The sequence below is a fragment of the Bombina bombina genome, chromosome 4 (assembly GCF_027579735.1).
Source record: "Bombina bombina isolate aBomBom1 chromosome 4, aBomBom1.pri, whole genome shotgun sequence".
Classification (NCBI taxonomy): domain Eukaryota; kingdom Metazoa; phylum Chordata; class Amphibia; order Anura; family Bombinatoridae; genus Bombina; species Bombina bombina.
Genome location: NC_069502.1, coordinates 506,447,504 through 506,475,351, shown reverse-complemented (window position 1 = coordinate 506,475,351; position 27,848 = coordinate 506,447,504). Strand labels below are relative to the sequence as shown.

Here is a 27,848-nt window from a genome sequence, read left to right as displayed (position 1 = left end):
AAAGCATTACTAGGCTAAAAGAAGCTGCACCCAGGTGGTAAATTGACCTAGAACAGGCTAACAATGGTATTGAGCTGGTTGTTCGTTCCTGTGAGTGTGCTTCTCTCTGTGTGTATTTAGTCTCCCTATGGGAAAAAGGGGAATCCAGACGTGGACTCCTTGCTCAGTGTGCTTATTGGAATATGGTTACACCTTACTGACGAGGCCCAATGAAGGCTGAAACTATCATCTGGGGTTGCTGTGTTCCTTGTTCAGAAAGGTATTGCCTGGTATTTGGGTGCTGGACTGACCGTAATAGGTGGGATCAGACTGATATACTACAGGAAAGTTCTACTCTGTGAAAAGCATTACTGGGCTAAAAGAAGCTGCACTCAGGTGGTAAATCATCATAGAACAGGCTAACAATGGTATTGAGCTGGTTGTTCATTCCTGTGAGTGTGCTTCTCTCTCTGTTTGTGTATATATATATATATATATATATATATATATTTATATATATATATATATATATATATATATATATATATATATATATATATATATATATATATATATATATACACACAAATGTGGTATACATGATACATTGTGCTGCATGTGAATTGGGATATTATATTGGGGAAACAAGCCAAAAGCCAAAAACTGCACCTTCAGATGAACTTACACAGACACTCAAAAATCACTGTGAAACAAAATACTGTACCCCTGTTGGTAACCATTTCACCCAATCTGACCACTTAATCCAAAACCTCAAAATCAAGATTCTCAGAGGCAACTTCAAAAACACCATAGAAAGAAAAACATTTGAAATGAAAGTGATAATGCACTTCAACTCGCTAAATTCTGGACTAAGGGCCCCATGTGCAAAGGAGCAAGCGGATAAGCTTCTCAACTCGAGAAGTTGTCAGCTTGCCTTCGCTACATATGGGCAGCGGACAAACAGGATCATTGCTCACTCAAGTGAGCATGTAATGCCTGCCCCTTCTCGCGTGCAACCAATCATGTGAGAGAAGGGATTGTCAATCACCGAGAGTAAGCATGCTCTCAGTGATTTTCCCTTGCCACCTCAGAGGTGGTGTAGGGTGTAAGAAGCAACGGTTGAATGACCACTGCTTCTTACATTGCAGCAAGCAGGCTCACATATGCAAACCAAATTCTTTAAATTAGTGCATTTGTTAGGGGGAAAAATCGTTAAAATGTGTTACAAATTTAGGATTCTTTTATCTGTTTCATAAATCATACAGTCTACACCATGAGGCGCCCTTTTGTTTTTACCTTGTTACAAATTTGCATTTGTAACAAAACAAATGCCCAAATTTAAATAAGTGCATAATAACAATATTTTTGTTGTGTTAGATTGGGATATTGAGGTGATCACATTATTTAGGACCAGATTACAAGTAGAGAGCTACTTAACGCTCCCGCTCGAGTATTAACTGTTCTAGAAGTAAGCTTTTTGCCCTTGTCGGGTTGTATTACGAGTTAAATGTAAACTGTTTTTGCTTGCACGCTAACCCAACGAGCACAAAAAGAAAAAAGTAGAAAAAAAAACTAACACCCAAATGGCGCACAAAACCGATCGCATATTCTCATGTGCGTTAACCCGACATGAAAATATGAATATTTCACATTCCAATGTTCTTCACAAAGAGAAATAATCTACATATATTTGATGGTATTTTGGTACAATATATATATATATATATATATATATATATATATATATATATATATATATATATACACACATGATTATATAGAGGTATAGATTTATACAGATATATCGGAATATCTATTTAAAAATACTTAGAACATATACTGCTATGTGCAGAACATTTGAATGTCAAATATTTACAGTAAATATGAATATTGTATAAATATGATTTTACATAATGTTTTCATCTATATAACTGCAAAGGGCTTATATCTACCTATAACTTTCATGTACAATATATTTTTTTAAAATAATTTTTATTAGATGGTGCTATTATGAGTGCAACTGTACTTGTAATGTATTCTTTATGTGTTTTGTGACTCTTTTTTGTTTAGTAAAACAGTTAACCAGAGCTCTGAGGAATCATTCTAGCGTAAATAGCTATTGCACTCAAGCAATTGCGTTTACTTTCAACAAAATAGGAGCAGTAAACCCGACGAGCGCAAACACCCATTGTAAACCCCTTCTCTCTCGCTCATAACTGTTAGCGCTCCACTCGTAATCTGGCTCTTAGTGTCATAATAATTTGTTGCTGGATTGTTATTTTTAACTATATGACGTTTCTGTGTTATCTGGCAGTAACGGTTTTGCAACAAACTGTTTTTAAGCGTTCACTGTGCACAGCTAATGAGGTTCTTGAGAGCTTGGTATAAGCTCTCCTGAAACTAAAATAATATTAATTATTTTACAATCCTACAAGCCAGACTTTCAGGTTATTTCTTGGTTAATCCAAGGCTTATTTGATTTGCTTGTTCTGTGATACAGATATGCTTGGATATAGGGTTGTACTTACATTAATTAATGTTTCAGTTACTTTAAAATCATATCAAATATATTTTAGAAATGCAAAATGTGAATTATAGTAACAAAAATCATGACTGTAGCAGCTTAGAATTCTATGACCACCATTCCAAAACAAATAAAGTTTTATTGTTCAAAGGTAGTTTTTGTTTCCTTTTCTATGACATTTATACACATGATTATCTGAATTTGTTTGGCTACACAAAGGATATACACATACAAAAAAGAAAAACCTAGTTTTCTTATGAATGATTTTAGAAAGAATCATTTTCGTGGAGGTTGTCTCCTGCATGAGCTGAATTGATATATATATGGTCAGTGTAAAATTAAACACAGAGCCCCATTTATTAAATTACGGTTGATTAAGGTTCAAAGCCAGGTAAAACTGACTGCATTAGGCAGTATGCAATAGCTAGATAGCTTAGTGGGGGAGACTTTTAGTGAACTAGTAAAGAAAACAAATTAGAATTAAAAAAAATATATGGATTTGAGATTTATATATTTCTCCACTATTAATTTTGTAATTAATACATTTTGGGCTAGTGGAGTGTAAACAATAGCAGAGGTTGTATTATCTTTTGTGAGACCTTGTGCAAAGAATAATGCACAAATAGGTATTACCAGTGGATGGTTAAATATTTTCCCCAATGGATCTTAACACAACTTTTTATCATGACATATACTTTTAATGGATAGCACAGATAGCACTATCAGCATTCTCACTGAGCTTATATTACAAGTGGTGAGGTAAATAGACAATATACTGGACAATTGTTTTTCTCTTAATGTGTTTCCAATTAGTTTTTTTTACCAGCTGCAGAGTATAAAATGTATGAGAATTTGCTTTTTAAGATTTATTTGTGTATATGAATTAAATGATTTTGTGTTTTGAAGCTACAACCTAATACAATGGGTTAAGCTTGTAGGTATAATCAGATCGCATTACTTTATCACCTTGTGTACATATTCATGCTTCTTTCTCTTAGATCTTTCCATAAACCAAAGACCAATATTTGGAGAGAATAATAGAAAATGACCATGCAATTACCTTATCTCTTATATACCCCACTTGGGGTGTAATTTATGCTGCTGGCTGTGTTTACACAGCTTATCTATAGGTTGGACCTAAAGCCAGAAACTTTCAGAATAGGTGGGGATACAACAGGCTAAATCAACCATTTCAAATGCCAATATAAGGATAAAGGAAATACTTGTAAACAAATTAATACACTCCAGCAAGTGGATTATTGGTAACAAATTAAAGGGGAGAACATTTTTGAGTAAACTGTCCCTTTAAGTGATGCACTTGAGCGCAATCTAAAATAGCGTTTTAACAATTTGAACATTTTAAGACCTGAATGAAACCATTATTATTATTAAAGGGACAGTCTACACCTTGGTCATTTTAAATTCTTACCTTAGATAAAGCTGCAAATAGCCTCCTGCACCTTTTCTTTATCATGCAGCAGGAACAGTAAAAAAGTTATTTTAAAATAAATATTGTTTATGGCCACCTTGAAATGGCTGCCAAGCTCAGCCCACTGATGACATCACGATATGGGCTGCATATGGCTTCCAATCACAAAAGGCTCACTAGTTGAATTTAACAGACTGTCAATGCTATTCAGCAGAGTGCATAGATGCAGCCCAGATAGTGATGTCATCAGTGGGCGGGGCTTGGCAGCCATTTCAAAGTGGCCAGAAACAATATTCATTTTAAAATAACTTTTTTACCATTCCTGCTGCATGATATAGAAAGGGTGCAGGAGACTATTTACAGCTTAATCTAAGGTAAGACTTTAAATTGACTAAGGTATAGACTGTCCCTTTAATAGTACAGCATATAAATACATGAAGAACTACACTGCTTGTGCACCATTGGTTTAGTGAACCATGGCTTAGCGCTTGAGCAATATCCAAAATTAATTTTACTGCAGGACCCCACAGAAGTCTATTATGTGAGGCATATAAAAATAACTTTTGACTTGCAATATGAGCTAAAAAATAGAAGCACAATCAATTGAGCTTGAGGAATGGTAACGCATAATAATGCTAATATTTTTGTCCCCACTTGTAATCTAGGCCTTTGTTTTTTTTTAAGTCTGTCAGTGCCTTACATTTTAATTTCTTTTCTTTTCCCATTTAATACAACTTTCTGGAAAGACTTCTTTGTATCATTTCTTTCCGAATAGTTTCTGATTTTCAACAGTGCTAACTTGGAAGCTTCTAAGTACGTTTTTAAAAAGTTTTATATTGGATTTTTATATCAGAATCTGCGCATAATCTTTCAGAGCATTAAACATGCAAAATAAGAGCCTCATATCCTGTGAACAAATTAAAAGTATTGTAGTCTTGGTGACCTATTAAAGACAGAGGGGACTATTTATCAAATGTCTTGCGGACCTGATCCGACAGTGCGGATCAGGTCGGCAAGACATCACTGAATGCGGAGAGCAATACGCTCTCCTTATTCAGCATTGCACCAGCAGCTCACAAGAGCTGCTGGTGCAACGCTGCCCCTGCTGACTCGCAGCCAATCGGCCACCAGCAGGGAGGTGTCAATCAACCCAATCGTATTTGATCGGGTTGAATTCGGGCGATTCCTGTCCACCTCATCAGAGCAGGCGGACAGGGTTATGGAGCAGCGGTCTTTAGACTGCTGCTCCATAACTTGTGTTTCTGGCGAGTCTGAAGACTCGTCAGAAACACGGGCCGTCAAGCTCCATTTGGAGCTTGATAGATAGGCCCCAGAAGGTCATTATTTTGCATCCAGTATTCTTCCCTCCTCCATTTCTTATTGGATAATTATTAGTAGCATCATTAGTTTTATAGTTTCCTTTTATTCTTATCTTACCTTGTTAAGTCTTTATTTTATGTTTTGTATTTTTATTTTTTTGACTTGTCTATTAAGTAAATGTATTATTATGTTGAAGTTTTTTTCTTAATTTTCCAGCTTGATTCACCATTCTGCTGTCATCAATATTTTGTAATTTGTCTTTTAAAGGTTAAAATTTTCAAACTTTGTTATTGTTCGACTGTGTGTTTCTCCTGACGTTATTTTGGTCTGAAGAATGATTCTTTAGATATAGGACTTGTTTTGTTTTAAAACAGACTATTCCAGAGATTTCCTGTTGTTAGACTTGTTAGACAGATCAAAGAAAGGATGTAGGAGGGTATGCTCTGGGGTACTATATTCAGGGGTTTGCATATATTTGTATTAGTATGTGCTTTTTCCATAATAGTGATTGGTTTCTTTAGTAACTTTTTTGGGAGGCAGATTTACGTGAAGAAAGTTAAGTAAATACTTGCCTTCTGTTATTAGGAAAATATTGGCAATAAGGTCACCAAGGCTACGATCATTATTTTTATTTTTTTTGTTAAATATTGTATAAAAAATTATAGTGTTAAAAGACTCTTAGGAAGAAAACTATATTAACAAATTCATATTAATAGTATTTCACAGCAAAGATGTCCAGATTTTTTTTGCTGAAGTTTGACATAATTTCTATCTTACCTGTACTCCATCTGACGTGGGGACATAACTTGCTCTTTTGAAAGTGTCAGTGACATTTCTGAGGATTTCCACTGAGACCAGAAGATCCCCTGCATAAAAATGCTTCCTCTGAGTTAAATCAAGCAGTGTTTTTGTGACCTGAGACATTCCTTCACCTGCTAATGTTCGTTGGCCCTTTGCAAGATGTTCTTTAATCTGTATTAGGCAAAACAAATTTAATATCAGAGAAAAGGAATAAGGATTGAAAAACATTCATATAGAACACACCTTCAATTTTTTTTCTTTCAATATAGTAAATACCAGCAATATATTATACAAAAAATGGCATAGAAAAGTAATGTTTAAAAACATTTTAAAATATAATTTTATTAGCAAAATATGCATTTTTTTAAAAGGAGAGTGAAAATCTTACAATATTTTATTCCAGTCTTGTAATAAATTAACATACTAAGGGTTAGATTATGAGTGGCATGCTAATTTTTGTGTGCAAGAAAAAAAGGGGTATATCCCATCTCTTTACACACATTGGTAGTAGCGAGATTATTATGAATTGAAAGCAAAATTGTTCACTTGACTTCAGAGCTCTCGTTAATTATTAGGGACCAAGGAGGGGAGAGAGACCTTGATATGGTCCTGTGCTTATTCCTTTGGTGCCAAATGCAACTGACTCATTTTTGCGTTTAAATATTGCTGTGAGCTGGCTAGTGAGTACCAGATTTTCTGTGTGTTGTGTTAATCATTTTTTTTGTTTCCCTTTGGGCCTGTCACCCAGGCTGCCCAGGAGTTAACTGCCTGGGTTGCTGGGAACTATTCAGCTGTCTGTAAGTATACAGGGCTGTGGGGTTCACAGTAACTTGGGATGTGTACCCTTTCCAGTCTGAGAGTGTGGTCCGTTTCTGTGTTTTGTATTTACTTATGGGCAATTACCAAAGCCTGTAACACCCTTTGTGTAGCTGCTTGGTTAGGGAACCAGGAGGGGAGAGATGTGGTACTGGGCTTATTCCTTTGGCGCCAAATGCAACTGACTCTCCCATTTATTGTCTTTAAATGTTACTGTGTGCTTGATAGTGAGTGCCAGATTTTTTGTGTGTTTATATACATACAATATATATATTAAATTACCGTACAGCGTACTCTCATCCACAGACTATCTTAGGATGTCTGTAAGTATACAGGGCTGTGGGGTTCACAGTGACTTGGGATGGGTACCCTTTCCAGTCTGAGAGTGAGGTCCTTTTCTGTGTTTGAAATTTACTTAAGGGCAATTACCAAGGCCTGGAACACCCGGGTGTTGGTTCTCAGTTTATTTGAAAGTATGCATTGTGTAGCTGCTTGGTTAGGGAACCAGGAGGGGAGAGATGTGGTACTTGGATTATTTCTTTGGTTCCAAATGCAACTGACTCTCCCATTTATTGCTTTTAAATTTTACTGTATGCTTGATTGTGAGTACCAGATTTGATGTGTGTTTATATATATATATATATATATATATATATATTTACATATGTATATATAATAAAGTAAGTTATAGCATACTCTCATCCGCTTCTCTTTGTATGTATTTAGTCTCCCTATGGGAAAAAGGGACAACCAGACGTGGACTCCTTGCTCAGTGTGCTTAGAGGAATATGGCTACAACTCACTGACGAGGCCCAATAAAGGCTGAAATGATTGTCTGGGGTTGCTGTGTTCCTTGTTCAGATAGTAAATGTCTGGTATTTTAGTGCTGGACTGACTGTAATAGGCAGGATCAGACTGATATACTACAGAAAAGTTCTACTTTGGGAAAAGCATTACTGGGCTAAAAGAAGCTGCACCCAGATGGTAAATCACTATACAACAGGCTAACAATAGTATTGAGCTGGTTGCTCATTCCTGTGAGTGCGCTTCTGTCTGTATGTATTTAGTCTTCCTATGGGAAAAAAGGGGCAACCAGACGTGGACTCCTTGCTCAGTGTCCTTAGAGGAATATGGCTACACCTCACTGACGAGGCCCAATGAGGGCCGAACAATTGTCTGGGGTTGATGTGCTCCTTGTTCAGAGAGGAATTGCCTGGTATTTCGGTGCTTTACTGACCGTAATAGGCGGGATCAGACTGATAGCGGGATCAGACTGATATACTACAGGAACGTTCTTCTCTGTCAAAAGCATTACTGGGCTAAAAGAAGCTGCACCCAGGTGGTAAATCGCCATAGAACAGGCTAACAATGGTATTGAGCTGGTTGTTCGTTCCTGTGAGTGCGCTTTTCTCTGTATGTTTTTACACTCACAACTTGCCATATTTGGAGCAGTCAATTGAGACTTGTTACTGGAACAGAAAACGCTAGCCACTATCATTATGTAAGCAAAATATATTTTGTTTTATAGCTCCTTATCTGTTTTCTAGTGTTGTGAAAGCTGTGTTGGCGCTCTTGCAATGTAGGCTTGCTCATAACTGGTTGCTTCCTAACCTCTCTGCCACCTATTTCATTTATTGTCATGTGATTAATGTTTGGATTTTTTTATTTTGGTAATTTTTAATAAAATTTTTAGGGAGATAGTCTTTTTTATTTTATGTAATTGGGGTTAACTTAGGGGGTGTTAGGTTAGAGGGCTTAGTGATTAGATTAATACTTTGCATTGTGGGGTATGGTGGTTTAGGGGTTAATAGGTTAATTAGGTAGATTGCATTGTGGGGTTTGATAGGTTAGGGGTTAATAGTGTTAATAGGTAGATTGTGTTGTGGGGGGTTGGTGGATTAGGGGTTAATAATGTAATTAGATACTTTGCGATGTGGGGGTTGGCGGATTAGGGGTTAATACATGTATCAGTTATTGCGGTGGGGGGATAGCGGTTGAGAGGTACATATTGTGCATACATTAGGTGTTTGTTAAGGCTTTTAGGGGGTTATGGTGCTCATATACTCACTGCAAGGCTTGCCTATTTGTGACGAGGTGACTATGGAGTAAAATGTATACATTTTCGCCGCATAAGTCCTTGTGCTGAATATATGATACTGACTTGCGACGCTGGTTCTATGTTAGTTTATGGGAGTAAAAACAGCGGGCAACAGTTAAAATATATGCGCTGTGTATGTGAGCGTTAGATTCTCAAACAAATTGGTGACACAGGCTTTTGCGGGTGACGCTGCATATCTGATCGGGCCCCTAGTGGCTAAGAAAGGAGAGATAGTCATGATGAATGACAGAAGTACATGTCAGCCTTATAAAGATTATAGTTTTATACTTCAAAGAGTGCATTTAGCATTTTGTCATTGGAAACTTACAATATGTGCATTGTCACGCCCTAAACATTCAAATTGCCCCATGTTAGATACAGACTGAGCTAATGGTTCTGTTTAAAAGAATTACTGTGATAAATAAAACAACATAAAACAATGTACTATATATTTTTGAGAGGTATTAAAGGGACATGAAACCCAGCATTTTTCGTACATGATTCAGTTAGAGCATGCAATTTTTAACAACTTTCTAATATACTTTTACCAAATTTTCTTCATTCTCTTGGAATCTTCTGTTGAAAAGCAGGGGCGTAAATCTCAGGAGCGTGCACGTGTCTGGAGCACTACATGGCAGCAGTTTTGCAAAAATGTTATTCATTTGCAAGAGCACTATATCCTGCTGCATAGTGCTCCAGACACCTATACCTAGATATCTCTTCAAAAAAGAATACCATGAGAACAAATCAAATTTGATAATAGAAGTAAATTGAACATTTAAAAAAAAAATTGATGCTCTATATGAACAAAGTTGATTTTCATGTTACTTTAATATAGAATTAATTGATCCATATTGCTGTAGAGCTATGCACAAACAAAAATCCAGCAATAAACTGTCAATATCCAACACCATAATACAATGAATAAAACACTGGCTAACCCATACAATGCCTCTTATTTAAGCTTTCCTTAATTACTACTATTTCCAAAGGCAAATCTAAAGCTGCATAATGCTTCCAAATTCCCAACAGCTGAGCTCATATGATTTAATAAACAATGCATATTTTCTAATCTTGCAAATTAACAATTAATAACATATACATTTAAAAACTATTTGAAATTTGTTACATAGATCACATTTATTCGTCTACAATATATTATGTATAATTCATGCACTAATTATCTTAATTTGTACTGTTCCTAAAGCAAATAAAGGTTGAGATAATTCAATGTGCATAGGGATTTATTAGTTATCAAATTCTTTTTGAATAGCCTCACCCTTTCTTTCTGTCTCAGTATGAATAGGCTACATTTCTCTGCATAGCTGCATAATAGGAAATAAACATAACAAGGACAAAAGCCGGCTTTGCACCTACTGAAAGCTGCAAGTGTCTGTATTCAGCTGATACGCATCTTGCAAAGCTTGGCTGTTCCCAGAAGGCTACTCCGTGAAGACTGAGCGAGCAGCGTCTGCTAGTGGTTCCTAGAAGCCATACAGGATGCAGAAAATATTTTATGTTAGTATACCAGTGCTGAAGTCAAAGAATAAGGTCTCAATAGGTTAGATTTTGGCTGTTAACATTTGAAATCATAATTAAGCATTTTTTAATTAGTTTATTTTAAAAATAGTTATTCTGTTGGAAGTGTTTGTAAATAAATAATGCTGCAAAGAACTACAAATTTGATTATTTTTGTTTAGCCTCTCATTATTACAATAAATATTATTACTAATGTATTATTATTATTAATAATAATAATGATGTTATCAGATAGATAACGTTTACCTGTTGCATTAAGAGGACATCTATTAGTTGCTAGATCTCCAGCTGGGGTCCTTTTCCATACCATAGACATCAAATAATCCTCAGGGCAGATTTCATAAGGAGCTATGAATAAAACAGAGAGATTTGTATTAAACACACATCTTTTCTTCAGAGATTATTGGTCAGGCTACTCTGTATTTGCATGCCTGGGGAAAGAACTTTAGTAGCCTTAAATATCCGCTTTTACAATGTAAACTAGATGCAATATGTTATGTTTTACTGATACAATGCAAAAAGTGATTGCTACAGGTACTTGTAAGACTATTCTTGCTTTGATTTTGCTATAAAAATTGCACGTCAAGTAAATGTGTTTGAAATTGTACTAGAAGGAAAAAAACATATCTGCTTAAGGTGGAATGTGAGTTGATTATTAGTAAATGTTAGGTGAATGTATATGTTTAAAATAATATTAAAAACTCTCACCTAGATTATGAATAATGCGCGCTATAGGGAAATTAACGAACGCAACAAAAGTTGCATTATTTCACCCCCTATAGCGCTGCCATTACAAGTTTTGAAACAGCCGGCTTGTGTGTGCGATATGGTTGTTTTAAGCTCTATACCACACACAATTCAAGTGCTGTTTTGACGTGCTTGTGCACTCTTTTCCCATAAACATTAATAGGGAGAAGGTGTCAGAAAAAAAACTAACACCTGAAGCGCAGAATGAAAAGCTCCGTAATGCAGCCCCATTGATGTATATGGGGGAAAAAAAAAGTTATGTTTAAACCTAACACCCTAACATAAATTCCATGTCTAAACACCTCTAATCTGCTGCCCCTGACATTGCCGACACCTACATAATGTTATTAACCCCTAATCTGACTCTCCCAATATCGCCGCTACCTCAATAAATCTATTAACCCCTATTCTGCCGCTCCCAATATCACCGCCACTATACTAAAATTATTAACCCCTATTCCCCTGTACCCCAACATCACCCACACTATAATAAATCTATTAACCCTAATTCTGCCACTCCCCGACATCGCTGCCACTAAATAAAGTTATTAACCCCTAAACCTCTGGCCTCCCACATCACTACCACTAAATAAACCTATTAACCCATAAACCCCTAAACTTCCAGCCCCCCACATCACAACAACCTAAATTAAACTATTAACCCCTAAACCTAACGTAACCCTAACACACCCTAACTTTAACATAATTAAAATAGAGCTAAATTAAAATTACATTAACTAAATAATACCCATTTAAAACTAAATACATACTTACCTGTGAAATAAAACCTAAGCTAGCTACAATATAATTAATAGTTATAGTGTAGCTAGCTTAGGTTTTATTTTTATTTCACAGGTATGTATTTATTTTAACTAGGTAGATTAGTTAGAAAATACAGGGAGTGCAGAATTATTAGGCAAATGAGTATTTTGACCACATCATCCTCTTTATGCATGTTGTCTTACTCCAAGCTGTATAGGCTCGAAAGCCTACTACCAATTAAGCATATTAGGTGATGTGCATCTCTGTAATGAGAAGGGGTGTGGTCTAATGACATCAACACCCTATATCAGGTGTGCATAATTATTAGGCAACTTCCTTTCCTTTGGCAAAATGGGTCAAAAGAAGGACTTGACAGGCTCAGAAAAGTCAAAAATAGTGAGATATCTTGCAGAGGGATGCAGCACTCTTAAAATTGCAAAGCTTCTGAAGCGTGATCATCGAACAATCAAGCGTTTCATTCAAAATAGTCAACAGGGTCGCAAGAAGCGTGTGGAAAAACCAAGGCGCAAAATAACTGCCCATGAACTGAGAAAAGTCAAGCGTGCAGCTGCCAAGATGCCACTTGCCACCAGTTTGGCCATATTTCAGAGCTGCAACATCACTGGAGTGCCCAAAAGCACAAGGTGTGCAATACTCAGAGACATGGCCAAGGTAAGAAAGGCTGAAAGACGACCACCACTGAACAAGACACACAAGCTGAAACGTCAAGACTGGGCCAAGAAATATCTCAAGACTGATTTTTCTAAGGTTTTATGGACTGATGAAATGAGAGTGAGTCTTGATGGGCCAGATGGATGGGCACGTGGCTGGATTGGTAAAGGGCAGAGAGCTCCAGTCCGACTCAGACACCAGCAAGGTGGATGTGGAGTACTGGTTTGGGCTGGTATCATCAAAGATGAGCTTGTGGGGCCTTTTCGGGTTGAGGATGGAGTCAAGCTCAACTCCCAGTCCTACTGCCAGTTTCTGGAAGACACCTTCTTCAAGCAGTGGTACAGGAAGAAGTCTGCATCCTTCAAGAAAAACATGATTTTCATGCAGGACAATGCTCCATCACACGCGTCCAAGTACTCCACAGCGTGGCTGGCAAGAAAGGGTATAAAAAAAGAAAATCTAATGACATGGCCTCCTTGTTCACCTGATCTGAACCCCATTCAGAACCTGTGGTCCATCATCAAATGTGAGATTTACAAGGAGGGAAAACAGTACACCTCTCTGAACAGTGTCTGGGAGGCTGTGGTTGCTGCTGCACGCAATGTTGATGGTGAACAGAACAAAACACTGACAGAATCCATGGATGGCAGGCTTTTGAGTGTCCTTGCAAAGAAAGGTGGCTATATTGGTCACTGATTTGTTTTTTTTTGTTTTTGAATGTCAGAAATGTATATTTGTGAATGTTGAGATGTTATATTGGTTTCACTGGTAAAAATAAATAATTGAAATGGGTATATATTTGTTTTTTGTTAAGTTGCCTAATAATTATGCACAGTAATAGTCACCTGCACACACAGATATCCCCCTAAAATAGCTATAACTAAAAACAAACTAAAAACTACTTCCAAAACTATTCAGCTTTGATATTAATGAGTTTTTTGGGTTCATTGAGAACATGGTTGTTGTTCAATAATAAAATTAATCCTCAAAAATACAACTTGCCTAATAATTCTGCACTCCCTGTAGTTATTAACTATTTACTAACTACCTAGTTAAAAATAAATACAAATGTACCTGTGAAATAAAACATAAACTGCCTTAAACTGAAACCTAGAAAAAAATAACAAACAAAATTATCTAAAACAATAAAAAAGATTCCTATTCTAATACTTTTTTTTAAAAAAAAAAACAACCCCAAAATAAAAAAGCCTAATCTAGAATAAACTACCAAGAGTCCTTAAAAGAGCCTTTTGTGGGCCCTTAAAAAGGCCTTTTGTTGGGCATTGCCCTAAAGTTAACAGCTCTTTAGCTACAAAAGAAAACAAACACTGCCTAACAGTATACAACCCCCAACCCCCCAAACCCACAAAATAAAAATAAAGTAAAACTTATCTACCCATTGCCCTGAAAAGGGCATTTGTATGGGCATTGCCCTTAAAAGGCTTTTAGCTTATTTACGAAATGCCCAAGTCCTAATCTAAAAATAAAAACCCATCTCAAAATGAACAAAATACATTAAACAAAATAACAAACAAATGATCAAAAATAATAAAAATTATTCCTATTCTAATACCCATTTAAAAAAAAAAAAAACCTACCCCAAAATAAAAAAAAACAATCCAGAATAGACTACCAATAGCCCTTAGAAGGGCCTTTTGTAGGGCATTGCCCTAAGTTAAACAGCTATTTTACCTGAAAAAAAAATACAAAGACCCACTAACATTACAAACCCCCACCCCCAAACCCACAAAATAAAAAAAATCTAAAAAAAGCTAAAAATTGCCCTGAAAAGGGCATTTGTATGGGCATTGCCCTGAAAAGGCCATTTAGCTTGTTTCCGAAAAGCCCAAACCATAAACTATAAAAAAAACACACCCAAAAAACCTTAAAAAATCCTAACACTAACCCCCAAAGATCCACTCACAGTTGCTGAAGTCCCACTTGAATGATCTTCATCCCGGCGGCTCCATCTTCATCCATGCGGCAGACGGCTCCATCTTCATCCAGACGGCTCCTTCTTTATTCAGACGGCATCTTCTATCTTCATCCCAGCGGCATGGATCAGATCCATCCTGAAGACATCCTGCGTAGAGCATCCTCCTCATACGGCCGCCGCCGTACACTGAATCTTCAATGCAAGGTACGCAATTCAAAATGGTGTCCCTTGCATTTCTATTGGCTGATTTGATTTTGGAAAATCAAACCAGCCAAAAGGATGAGAGCTACTGAAATCCTATTGGCTGTTCAAATCAGCCAATAGGATGAGAACTACTGAAATCCTATTGGCTGTTCAAATCAGCCAATAGGATGAGAACTACTGAAATCCTATTGGCTGTTCAAATCAGCCAATAGGATGAGAGCTACTGAAATTCATTTGAACAGCCAATAGGATTTCAGTAGCTCTCATCCTATTGGCTGATTTGATTTTCCAAAATCAAATCAGCCAATAGGAATGCAAGGGACGCCATATTGAATCACGTACCCTGCATTGAAGATTCAGTGTACGACGGCGACCGTATGAAGAGGATGTTCTGCACCGGTTGTCTTCAGGATGGATCCGCTCCACGCTGCTGGGATGAAGATAGAAGACGCCGCCGGGATGAAGATAGAAGATGCCGTCTGGATGAAGATGAGCCGCCGGGATGAAGATCCTGACTTCAGCAACTGTGAGTGGATCTTTGGGGGTTAGTGTTAGGATTTTTTAATGGTTTTTTGGGTGGGTTTTTTTTTTAGTTTAGGGTTTGGACTTTTCGTAAAACAAGCTAAATGCCCCTTTCAGGGCAATGCAAAAGAGCTAAATACCGTTTTAAGGGCAATGCCCATACAAATGCCCTTTTCAGGGCAATGGGTAGTTTAGGTTTTTGTTAGAGTCAGGTTTTTTATTTTGGTGGGTTGGTTGGGTGGTGGGTTTTACAGTTGGGGGATCTTTGTATTTTTTTTTACAGGTAAAAGAGCTGTTTAACATAGGACAATGCCCTACAAAAGGCCCTTTTAAGGGCTATTGGTAGTTTATTGTAGGCTAGGGTTTATTTTTATTTTGGGTGGGCTTTTTTATTTTTATAGGGCTATTAAATTAGGTGTAATTCTTTTTTATTTTTGATAATTTCATTTGTTATTTTTCGTTATTTAGTGTTTGTTTTTATTGTAATTAGATAGTTTGTAATTTTTAGAGTAGTGTTAGGATTTTTTTCATGTGTAATATAGTTTATTTAATTGGTAGTTAGTTTAATTTTAGTTTAACCCCTTAAAGACCATGGACGTGCCAGGCATGTCCTCCATTGGATGTCACTTAACGTCCAAGGATGTGCTTGGCACGTCCTCTGAGGTTTAAAGCTCTCAAAGCGATCCTGATCGCTTCCAGTCACTTTTAAGGTATTGCAGTGATGCCTCAATATTGAGGCATCACTGCAATACCTTTTTTGGCAACACTGATGCAGAGAGAGCCACTCTATGGCCCTCTCTGCATCGGCCAGCAATGGTGCCGATTGTTGGTAGGTGGGAGCAGCTGTAGGGAGGCGGTTGGGCAGCCCATCGCTAGGAATCTTCCGGCCAGCAGTTGGAAACAATTGTCAGATGCACGCAGGAGCGCGAGTGGGGGGTTGGGGGGCATGCGTGCGCGCAATCTTGTGTTTGAAAAATTTGAAATGGTGGGCGAAGTTGGTGGGTGGCATACAGCTGCCAGTACCCAAAATGTTGGAAAATAGTTAGTGGGGGGAGGGTTAAAGAGCTCTTTGTGGGGGATCAATGAGGTTGGGGGCTAAGGGGGGATCCTACACAGCAGAATATATAAAAAAAATAAAAATAAAAAAAGACTTATTTTAGTACTGGCAGACTTTCTACCAGTACTTAAGATGGTGGGGACAATTGTGGGGTGGGGGAGGGATGAGAGCTGTTTGGGAGGGATCAGGGGGTGGGATGTGTCAGGTGGGTGGCTGATCTCTACACTAAAGCTAAAATTAACCCTTCAAGCTCCCTACAAGCTACCTAATTAACCCGTCACTGCTGGGCATAATACAAGTGTGGTGCACAGTGGCATTTAGCGGCCTTCTAATTACCAAAAAGCAATGCCAAAGCCATATATGTCTGCTATTTCTGAACAAAGGTGTTCCCAGAGAAGCATTTACAATCATTTGTGCCATAATTGCACAAGTTGTTTGTAAATAATTTTAGTGAGAAACCTAAAGTTTGTGAAAAAGTTTGTGAAAAAGTGAACAATTTTTTTTTATTTGATCGCATTTGGTGGTGAAATGGTGGCATGAGATATAACAAAATAATATATATATATATATTTATATATATATATATAAAAAAGGAAGCACTCACTGATCCTTCTCCAACTGTGGCAAACAAATTTAATGTAGTTTTAGTGACGTTTCGGGACACCAACTGTCCCTTCCGCTGACTGTTTTTGTCCCGAAACGTCACTAAAACTACATTAAATTTGTTTGCCACAGTTGGAGAAGGATCAATGAGTGCTTCCTTTTTTGCATTTCTACAAATTACCTTAAAGCACCCTGACAGTTGCAAGCGTTGGGGAGAGTGCACATACACCAATTTTTGTGTGTGTGTGTATATATATATATATATATATATATATATATATATATATATATATATATATATATATACACATGTCAAGGGATATTCAGGAATTTTTGACAGATATCAGTGTTCCAATGTAACTATCACTAATTTTGAAAGCAAACTGGTTTGGAAATAGCAAAGTGCTACTTATATTTATTGCCCTATAACTTGGAAAAAAAGCAAAGAACATGTAAACATTGGGTATTTCTAAATTCAGGACAAAATTTAAAAACTATTTAGCATGGTTGTTTTTTGGTGGTTGTAGATGTGTAACAGATTTTGGGGGTCAAATTTAGAAAAGTGTTTTTTTTTTCATTTTTTCATCATATTTTATAAAACATTTTATAGTAAATTATTAGATATGATGAAAATAAAGGTATTTTTTGAAAGTCCATTTAATGGCGAGTAAAACGGTATATAATATGTGTGGGTACAGTAAATGAGGAAGAGGAAAATTACAGCTAAACACAAAAACAGCAGAAATGTAAAAATAGCCTTGGTCCCAAACGGTCAGAAAATGGAAAAGTGCTGTGGTCAATAAGGGGTTAATAGTAATATAAGTCTAATTGTTAGTTTAAACTTAGTTTTTTTAATTTTACAGGTAAGTTTTAATTGAATTTAAGATAGGGAAATAGTAATTTATCTATATAATGCATAAATAAAAAGAGAGAAGCGCTCAACCTGAGAATGAACAATAGCATAATAGCTTGTTCTATGGCTAGTTACCACTCAAGAAGCAGCCTCTTTTTGCTCAATATGTGCCTTTCACAGAGAAGAACTTTCCTGAGGCATATCAGTCTGATCCTGACTTCACAGTACAGTCCAGCCCCGAATTACTAGGCAATCCCTCTCTGAACAAGAGAAACAGCAAACCCCAGATGTACGTTTCGGCCTATTGTGGGCTTCGTCAGTGAGGTGCAGCCATATCCCTCTAGGCACACTAGCTGTTTTACGAGTGCGGGACTGACGTTGCGTTACAGGCTAAAAGGCTTTCGGTACAGCTATACCGACAAGACTTGTAATTGCTGCTGTGCTGTTTTAACCCTGAAATTACCATTTCATCAGCATTAAAACACAATCTCACAACTTGTAATTTAGGTGTCTGTTTTTTTAAATAGCAAAAGTACAAATTGAAAAAATGTGAACTCTTTGGAAACTATTAATTTATTGATCCTGTTGAGATAGTTGTGGTGTTACTACCAATATAAAAATATTTTCATTATTACTCCATAGTTATATTAACTGAAATCATCAGCTCCAGTTAAATAGTGATAGTAATATCCAGCCCCTTTAAATTATCTCCACTAATTAATGCAATATTTTCACAGCTATGTGAATAGTCTCTCTCCGTCTCACTCTCTTTTTTTCTCTCTCTCTCTCTGCTCACTTCAGTGAATATTTAGAAACTTCTTTTCATTAAACTAAATATTTTTTATTTTCTATCTCCATTTAGGTTATATATATATATATATATATATATATATATATATATATATATATATATATATATATATATATATATATATATATATATACAGTATATATATATATATATATATATATATATATATATATATATATATACAGGGAGTGCAGAATTATTAGGCAAATGAGTATTTTGACCACATCATCCTCTTTATGCATGTTGTCTTACTCCAAGCTGTATAGGCTCGAAAGCCTACTACCAATTAAGCATATTAGGTGATGTGCATCTCTGTAATGAGAAGGGGTGTGGTCTAATGACATCAACACACTATATCAGGTGTGCATAATTATTAGGCAACTTCCTTTCCTTTGGCAAAATGGGTCAAAAGAAGGACTTGACAGGCTCAGAAAAGTCAAAAATAGTGAGATATCTTGCAGAGGGATGCAGCACTCTTAAAATTGCAAAGCTTCTGAAGCGTGATCATCGAACAATCAAGCATTTCATTCAAAATAGTCAACAGGGTCGCAAGAAGCGTGTGGAAAAACCAAGGCGCAAAATAACTGCCCATGAACTGAGAAAAGTCAAGCGTGCAGCTGCCAAGATGCCACTTGCCACCAGTTTGGCCATATTTCAGAGCTGTAACATCACTGGAGTGCCCAAAAGCACAAGGTGTGCAATACTCAGAGACATGGCCAAAGTAAGAAAGGCTTAAAGACGACCACCACTGAACAAGACACACAAGCTGAAACGTCAAGACTGGGCCAAGAAATATCTCAAGAATGATTTTCCTAAGGTTTTATGGACTGATGAAATGAGAGTGAGTCTTGATGGGCCAGATGGATGGGCCCGTGGCTGGATTGGTAAAGGGCAGAGAGCTCCAGTCTGACTCAGACGCCAGCAAGGTGGAGGTGGAGTACTGGTTTGGGCTGGTATCATCAAAGATGAGCTTGTGGGGCCTTTTCGGGTTGAGGATGGAGTCAAGCTCAACTCCCAGTCCTACTGCCAGTTTCTGGAAGACACCTTCTTCAAGCAGTGGTACAGGAAGAAGTCTGCATCCTTCAAGAAAAACATGATTTTCATGCAGGACAATGCTCCATCACACGCGTCCAAGTACTCCACAGCGTGGCTGGCAAGAAAGGGTATAAAAGAAGAAAATCTAATGACATGGCCTCCTTGTTCACCTGATCTGAACCCCATTGAGAATCTGTGGTCCATCATCAAATGTGAGATTTACAAGGAGGGAAAACAGTACACCTCTCAGAACAGTGTCTGGGAGGCTGTGGTTGCTGCTGCACGCAATGTTGATGGTGAACAGATCAAAACACTGACAGAATCCATGGATGGCAGGCTTTTGAGTGTCCTTGCAAAGAAAGGTGGCTATATTGGTCACTGATTAGTTTTTGTTTTGTTTTTGAATGTCAGAAATGTATATTTGTGAATGTTGAGATGTTATATTGGTTTCACTGCTAAAAATAAATAATTGAAATGGGTATATATTTGTTTTTTGTTAAGTTGCCTAATAATTATGCACAGTAATAGTCACCTGCACACACAGATATCCCCCTAAAATAGCTATAACTAAAAACAAACTAAAAACTACTTCCAAAACTATTCAGCTTTGATATTAATGAGTTTTTTGGGTTCATTGAGAACATGGTTGTTGTTCAATAATAAAATTAATCCTCAAAAATACAACTTGCCTAATAATTCTGCACTCCCTGTATATATATATATATATATATATATATATATATATATATATATATATATATATATATATATATATATACTGTATATATATATATATATATATATATATATATATATATATATATATATATATATATATACTGTATATATATATATATATACACATATATATATATATATATATATATATATATATATATATATATATATATATATATATATATATATATATATACATACCTACATACACACACACTCACTATATATTTTCATCAAGTTACAAATGTTATCTCCATTTAGGAAGCATTTTTTTTTTAATCCTGTGCTGGTGTATGATGAACAGGTCATAGGAATAATAAATTATAACTGTTCACACAGTTTATTGTACCTTAAACAAGAAATTATTTGAACTTAACTAGAAATATCCTACAGAAAATATAATTATGCACAGATTTTTTTTCTAGAAAGCCACAGATTTAAAGAGCCCAAAAAGCACCAAGGTTATCTAGCCCTGTTGCATCCAATGAGTAATCGTGTAAACCATGAACCCACCTTGTATACCATGCAGGAGTTTACCAAAAGTAATATTCACATTATAAGATCCATCTGTGTAAAATCCTTAAATCTAATAATAAATGAATAGGTTTGGAGCACATATGTTGTCATGAGATCTGTGAGCATTTGACATTACAATTTCATAACAGCCATACAATGAGACAAACATTTAATTGAGTTTATTCTTTTTTCCAAGCAAATCCCAGTCCCTGCTTCTAATATGCCAGTTGAACGGCAGCACAGTTAGTTAGAATCATAACTGACCCTAACTGGCCTCAGCAGAAGAGATAACACAAAATAGCATGATTTGTGCCAAGGAGCCACCAAGATTACACAACAGAATCCATTGCCTTCTACAGACTACAAATCTATAGTTATTGTCTTCCATATTTAAATAACTAACATTGCTTTAAAATATATATGCATATTATCCTCACTCTAATGTTTGTGTCATCATGCATAGCATTAATGTCCTTTTAACAAACATACAGTGATTTCACAAACAAGCCTCCACATGTTATATAAAAAACAGAGTTTAAAATTGTTGTATTGAGTTTAACTGAGGGTATCATTAAAACAAAGGGCCAGATGATCAAAAACTTGCCAGCATGGGGAGAAATCTCATTACTTTTTTGGGAGCTATTTTTGAGCATTATTTTGCAATGTAGGTGGCTCTCCTTCACATCCATAGAAAGATAAACAACTCTCAAGAAAAAAAGTCTTCGAAAGGACCTCGCAGTACTGATGAGACATTTAAGATCATCTCGCCAGAACGGAGAGGTTTAGATCATCAGTTGTGGAAAAATGGATTTAGTGCAATTGCTTTTTTTTTCCTTACATCTTATTCAAATAAACTGTTGAAAGTTGTCTAAGCCATCTATAATGAACATTTCCAATCTTGTATCATGGTTAATGCAAATACTCTTTGGATCCTATGTTTTTGACACTGGGTTCAGCTCTATTGTGCTATCATAATCCTGAAACACTAGTATTAGTGTTAATAGATATAGGTAAGGGATAGAGTTGGGTTTAATGTTGGAATGTGCTATGGATAAAGTAAAGTAAACAACTGATGCCTAGGAAGGTAATATTGTAACATCACTTAAATGTCAGTTTGATCTCCTGAGCATCTTGTGTCTATTTAGCATCATTTGTGCTTGAAGCCAGTTGTCCAGTATTAAACTGGACAATCCACTACCTCACCTAGCTGTTCAGAAAAATCACTGTTCTGTGTGTGAGAAGGTAAACTTGTTATTTTGAGTATATTACTAGCATCCAGGGGATAAAATCACTATTTTATTTGCTGCTGACAGCCATTTGTGAAAAAATATATATGTGGCCTTATTTCAGGATTGGTGTGGGCCTAAAGTTGAGCCTAATGGAGGAGCATGGAGAAGAGGCCACATAGAGACTTCTAGATCCATTCGCCAAATGCCCAACTGCCATCCAGCATTTCTACATATCAGAGCTGTCAACTCTCTTCATGTGGAAGAGGCAAATGTGCATGTAAGTTAAATGAAGTGCCTTTGAAATACAACATGTATGTTCCTTTAATCTAAGATGTTATCCTGATGGTATATGCAGTTGACATAGCTTAGGTGCAGTTTATAAAAGGAAGGGGGATATTTAAAGATGCTACACTCTATTCTCGTTATAGTTAATCCCAAAAAAGTGATTAGGCCTCCAAACTAATCACCAAATAACAGAAAAGAAAAGTGAAGGACTTGGGATAGCGCAAATAAAGCAAAAGAGAGATATTTTATGCAGTGACTATTCTAGCAGGTCTTAGTGTAACTAAGTTGAGACCTTGAAAAATATAATGTGGAAAATAGTGTCCTGCCAATAAGTGAAAGTGAGAATAAGGTTTATAGCAACTTATAAAAATATAGAAGGTGTATCGGATGTATGAGAGCCAAAAAGAGTATGTGCCTTGTCTTGAATCAGGAAGACTAGATTTTGTTTCTTGGAGTATCAAATGTTCTTTAAAGCATTTTATGAAGATTTTCCAAATCTTAACATTGAGTTAAATGGCATTCTAAAAAAGGAGATAAACAGTCAAATGCTTGAGAAAATGAACACATTTTGAGGCATGTACAGTATGTCAATGTTTCAAGGTCGATTTATCTAACATATAAGTAAATAACCTGGAGCAGGAGATTCAGATCTGACAGAAACAGTTGATTGAGCCATTTAAGCAGGGGTAGTATTTTGGAAGCACTTAAATGGGCAACATGGCTTCATATCTATAGTGTGCATTTGATATGCATGGGAGCTATGGATTTGCTCTTGTTGGGACAATGCTCTTATCATTTCTATGTGTAATCAAGGAGAGGAAAAGACAGAAATTTCAGAGAGATGAAGCTGATTATCTTACCGGGAGGGTATACAAATGGAAGAGCGGTTTCCATGGTAACGGTAACAACAACTATGGTAACAACAGGAGGACAATAGGATCCATGAACGAGGAGCACTAACGGAAGGGGATATGACAATGTCACAAGTTAAATCAGATGACTCCTCCCCTTTAGACTCAAGCAGCGAAAGTCTCGGCACAGAGGTGGGAGGAAACACCGCAAGAGGCAGAGGCCGGGGCAGTGGCGGCCCGAGGAGATCGAGCAGGAGAGGGAGACAATTCAACCATTAATAACGGAGGCAGAAGGGAGTAAAGTAAAAGAAGATACTCCTATTGAAAAACGGACTGAGTTGAATGAAGGGGTAAGATCTGAACTGTCCACTATACTAAATATATCTGGAAAAGAACTTACTAAAGACGAGTTAAACTTGTTAGAGAAAGGACTTTCTTTTTGCCCCTATGCCAATACTAATTTTGTTGAATTGAATAAAGAGCTGCAGAGATTTTTTAGGAATATTAAATTAAAAACGTGGTTCCATGAGAATACGCATATAGAATTTGAAACTAAGAGTGTTGAAACTGATTGGAAATTGACAGATCTATCTTTAAGAAATAAAAGCATGTTTAATCCACCTTCTAATAATTACAGTGTTAATACATTTATAAAGTTGGTATGTAATGATATAGAGGAATTAAAAATTAAAAATGAAAGGAGAAATTTAAAAAGATAATATAAGAACAAAACTGTAGGGTTTAATCTAACTAAAGGAGAATATAATGTCATTAAGGAACTGAAAGGTAAATCCAGGGAGCTTACTATTAAGAAAGCTGATAAGGGCGGAGCTACCATAGTGTTAGATAGAACATACTATATTAATGAAATAGAGAACCAACTTATGGATGAGGAAACATACCAGAAATTAAATTGTAACCCTGTAAGCAGAATTCAGAAAGAAATTGAATTAACACTAAATAAAGCTTTTGAAAACAGGGTGATAGATAAGAAACTAAGGCCTAGATTTAGAGTTCGGCGGTAGCCGTCAAAACCAGCGTTAGAGGCTCCTAACGCTGGTTTTGGGCGCCCGCTGGTATTTGGAGTCAGTGATTAAAGGGTCTAACGCTCACTTTACAGCCGCGACTTTTCCATACCGCAGATCCCCCTACGCCATTTGCGTAGCCTATCTTTTCAATGGGATCTTTCTAACGCTGGTATTTAGAGTCGTTTCTGCAGTGAGCGTTAGAGCTCTAACGACAAGATTCCAGCCGCCTGAAAATAGCAGGAGTTAAGAGCTTTCTGGCTAACGCCGGTTTATAAAGCTCTTAACTACTGTACCCTAAAGTACACTAACACCCATAAACTACCTATGTACCCCTAAACCGAGCTCCCCCCACATCGCCGCCACTCGATTAAAAATTTTAACCCCTAATCTGCCGACCGCCACCTACGTTATACTTATGTACCCCTAATCTGCTGCCCCTAACCCCGCCGACCCCTATATTATATTTCTTAACCCCTAACTTGCCCCCCACAACGTCGCCGCAAGCTACTTAAAATAATTAACCCCTAATCTTCCGACCGCAAATAGCCGCCACCTACGTTATCCCTATGTACCCCTAATCTGCTACCCCTAACACCGCCGACCCCTATATTATATTTATTAACCCCTAATCTGCCCCCCTCAACGTCGCCGACACCTGCCTACACTTATTAACCCCTAATCTGCCGAGCGGACCTGAGCGCTACTATAATAAAGTTATTAACCCCTAATCCGCCTCACTAACCCTATCATAAATAGTATTAACCCCTAATCTGCCCTCCCTAACATCGCCGACACCTAACTTCAATTATTAACCCCTAATCTGCCGACCGGAGCTCACCGCTATTCTAATAAATGTGTTAACCCCTAAAGCTAAGTCTAACCCTAACACTAACACCCCCCTAAGTTAAATATAATTTTTATCTAACGAAATAAATTAACTCTTATTAAATAAATGATTCCTATTTAAATCTAAATACTTACCTGTAAAATACATCCTAATATAGCTACAATATAAATTATAATTATATTATAGCTATTTTAGGATTAATATTTATTTTACAGGTAACTTTGTAATTATTTTAACCAGGTTCAATAGCTATTAAATAGTTAAGAACTATTTAATAGTTACCTAGTTAAAATAATAACAAAATTACCTGTAAAATAAGTCCTAACCTAAGATATAATTAAACCTAACACTACCCTATCAATAAATTAATTAAATAAACTACCTACAATTACCTACAATTAACCTAACACTACACTATCAATAAATTAATTAAACACAATTCCTACAAATAAATACAATTAAATAAACTAGCTAAAGTACAAAAAATAAAAAAGATCTAAGTTACAGAAAATAAAAAAATATTTACAAACATAATAAAAATATTACAACAATTTTAAACTAATTACACCTACTCTAAGCCCCCTAATAAAATAACAAAGCCCCCCAAAATAAAAAATTCCCTACCCTATTCTAAATTAAAAAAGTTACAAGCTCTTTTACCTTACCAGCCCTGAACAGGGCCCTTTGCGGGGCATGCCCCAAGAATTTCAGCTCTTTTGCCTGTAAAAGAATAAATACAATACCCCCCCCCCAACATTACAACCCACCACCCACATACCCCTAATCTAACCCAAACCCCCCTTAAATAAACCTAACACTAAGCCCCTGAAGATCTTCCTACCTTGTCTTCACCATACCAGGTTCACCGATCCGTCCTGAAGAGCTCCTCCGATGTCCTGATCCAAGCCCAAGCGGGGGCTGAAGAGGTCCATGATCCGGTCAAAGTCTTCATCCAAGCGGGGCAGAAGAGGATCTTCCATCCGATTGAAGTCATCATCCAGGCGGCATCTTCGATCTTCTTCCATCCGGAGCGAAGCGGCAGGATCCTGAAGACATCCAGCGCGGAACATCCATCCGGACCGACGACTGAACGACGAATGACTGTTCCTTTAAGGGACGTCATCCAAGATGGCGTCCCTCGAATTCCGATTGGCTGATAGGATTCTATCAGCCAATCGGAATTAAGGTAGGAATTTTCTGATTGGCTGATGGAATCAGCCAATCAGAATCAAGTTCAATCCGATTGGCTGATCCAATCAGCCAATCAGATTGAGCTCGCATTCTATTGGCTGTTCCGATCAGCCAATAGAATGCGAGCTCAATCTGATTGGCTGATTGGATCGGCCAATCGGATTGAACTAGATTCTGATTGGCTGATTCCATCAGCCAATCAGAAAATTCCTACCTTAATTCCGATTGGCTGATAGAATCCTATCAGCCAATCGGAATTCGAGGGACGCCATCTTGGATGACGTCCCTTAAAGGAACAGTCATTCGTCGTTCAGTCGTCGGTCCGGATGGATGTTCCGCGCTGGATGTCTTCAGGATCCTGCCGCTTCGCTCCGGATGGAAGAAGATCGAAGATGCCGCCTGGATGATGACTTCAATCGGATGGAAGATCCTCTTCTGCCCCGCTTGGATGAAGACTTTGACCGGATCATGGACCTCTTCAGCCCCCGCTTGGGCTTGGATCAGGACATCGGAGGAGCTCTTCAGGACGGATCGGTGAACCTGGTATGGTGAAGACAAGGTAGGAAGATCTTCAGGGGCTTAGTGTTAGGTTTATTTAAGGGGGGTTTGGGTTAGATTAGGGGTATGTGGGTGGTGGGTTGTAATGTTGGGGGGGGGGGTATTGTATTTATTCTTTTACAGGCAAAAGAGCTGAAATTCTTGGGGCATGCCCCGCAAAGGGCCCTGTTCAGGGCTGGTAAGGTAAAAGAGCTTGTAACTTTTTTAATTTAGAATAGGGTAGGGAATTTTTTATTTTGGGGGGCTTTGTTATTTTATTAGGGGGCTTAGAGTAGGTGTAATTAGTTTAAAATTGTTGTAATATTTTTATTATGTTTGTAAATATTTTTTTATTTTCTGTAACTTAGATCTTTTTTATTTTTTGTACTTTAGCTAGTTTATTTAATTGTATTTATTTGTAGGAATTGTGTTTAATTAATTTATTGATAGTGTAGTGTTAGGTTAATTGTAGGTAATTGTAGGTAGTTTATTTAATTAATTTATTGATAGGGTAGTGTTAGGTTTAATTATATCTTAGGTTAGGACTTATTTTACAGGTAATTTTGTTATTATTTTAACTAGGTAACTATTAAATAGTTCTTAACTATTTAATAGCTATTGTACCTGGTTAAAATAATTACAAAGTTACCTGTAAAATAAATATTAATCCTAAAATAGCTATAATATAATTATAATTTATATTTTAGCTATATTAGGATGTATTTTACAGGTAAGTATTTAGCTTTAAATAGGAATCATTTATTTAATAAGAGTTAATTTATTTCGTTAGATAAAAATTATATTTAACTTAGGGGGGTGTTAGTGTTAGGGTTAGACTTAGCTTTAGGGGTTAATACATTTATTAGAATAGCGGTGAGCTCCGGTCGTCAGATTAGGGGTTAATAATTGAAGGTAGGT

At 36.7% G+C, this 27,848-nt stretch overlaps 1 protein-coding gene across 1 annotated transcript in view; it reads right to left on the bottom strand.

Annotated features, from left to right (window-relative positions):
• Positions 1–27,848, bottom strand: part of ADGRB3 (adhesion G protein-coupled receptor B3) — a 1,326,607-nt gene that overhangs the window by 632,007 nt on the left and 666,752 nt on the right. The window contains exons 7-9 of the mRNA XM_053710414.1: positions 10,753–10,854; positions 10,345–10,451; positions 6,030–6,224 (exon numbers count right to left, since the gene is read on the bottom strand). Of these exons, the coding sequence (XP_053566389.1) occupies positions 6,030–6,224; positions 10,345–10,451; positions 10,753–10,854 (404 nt within the window). The remainder of the gene's footprint in view (positions 1–6,029; positions 6,225–10,344; positions 10,452–10,752; positions 10,855–27,848) is intronic.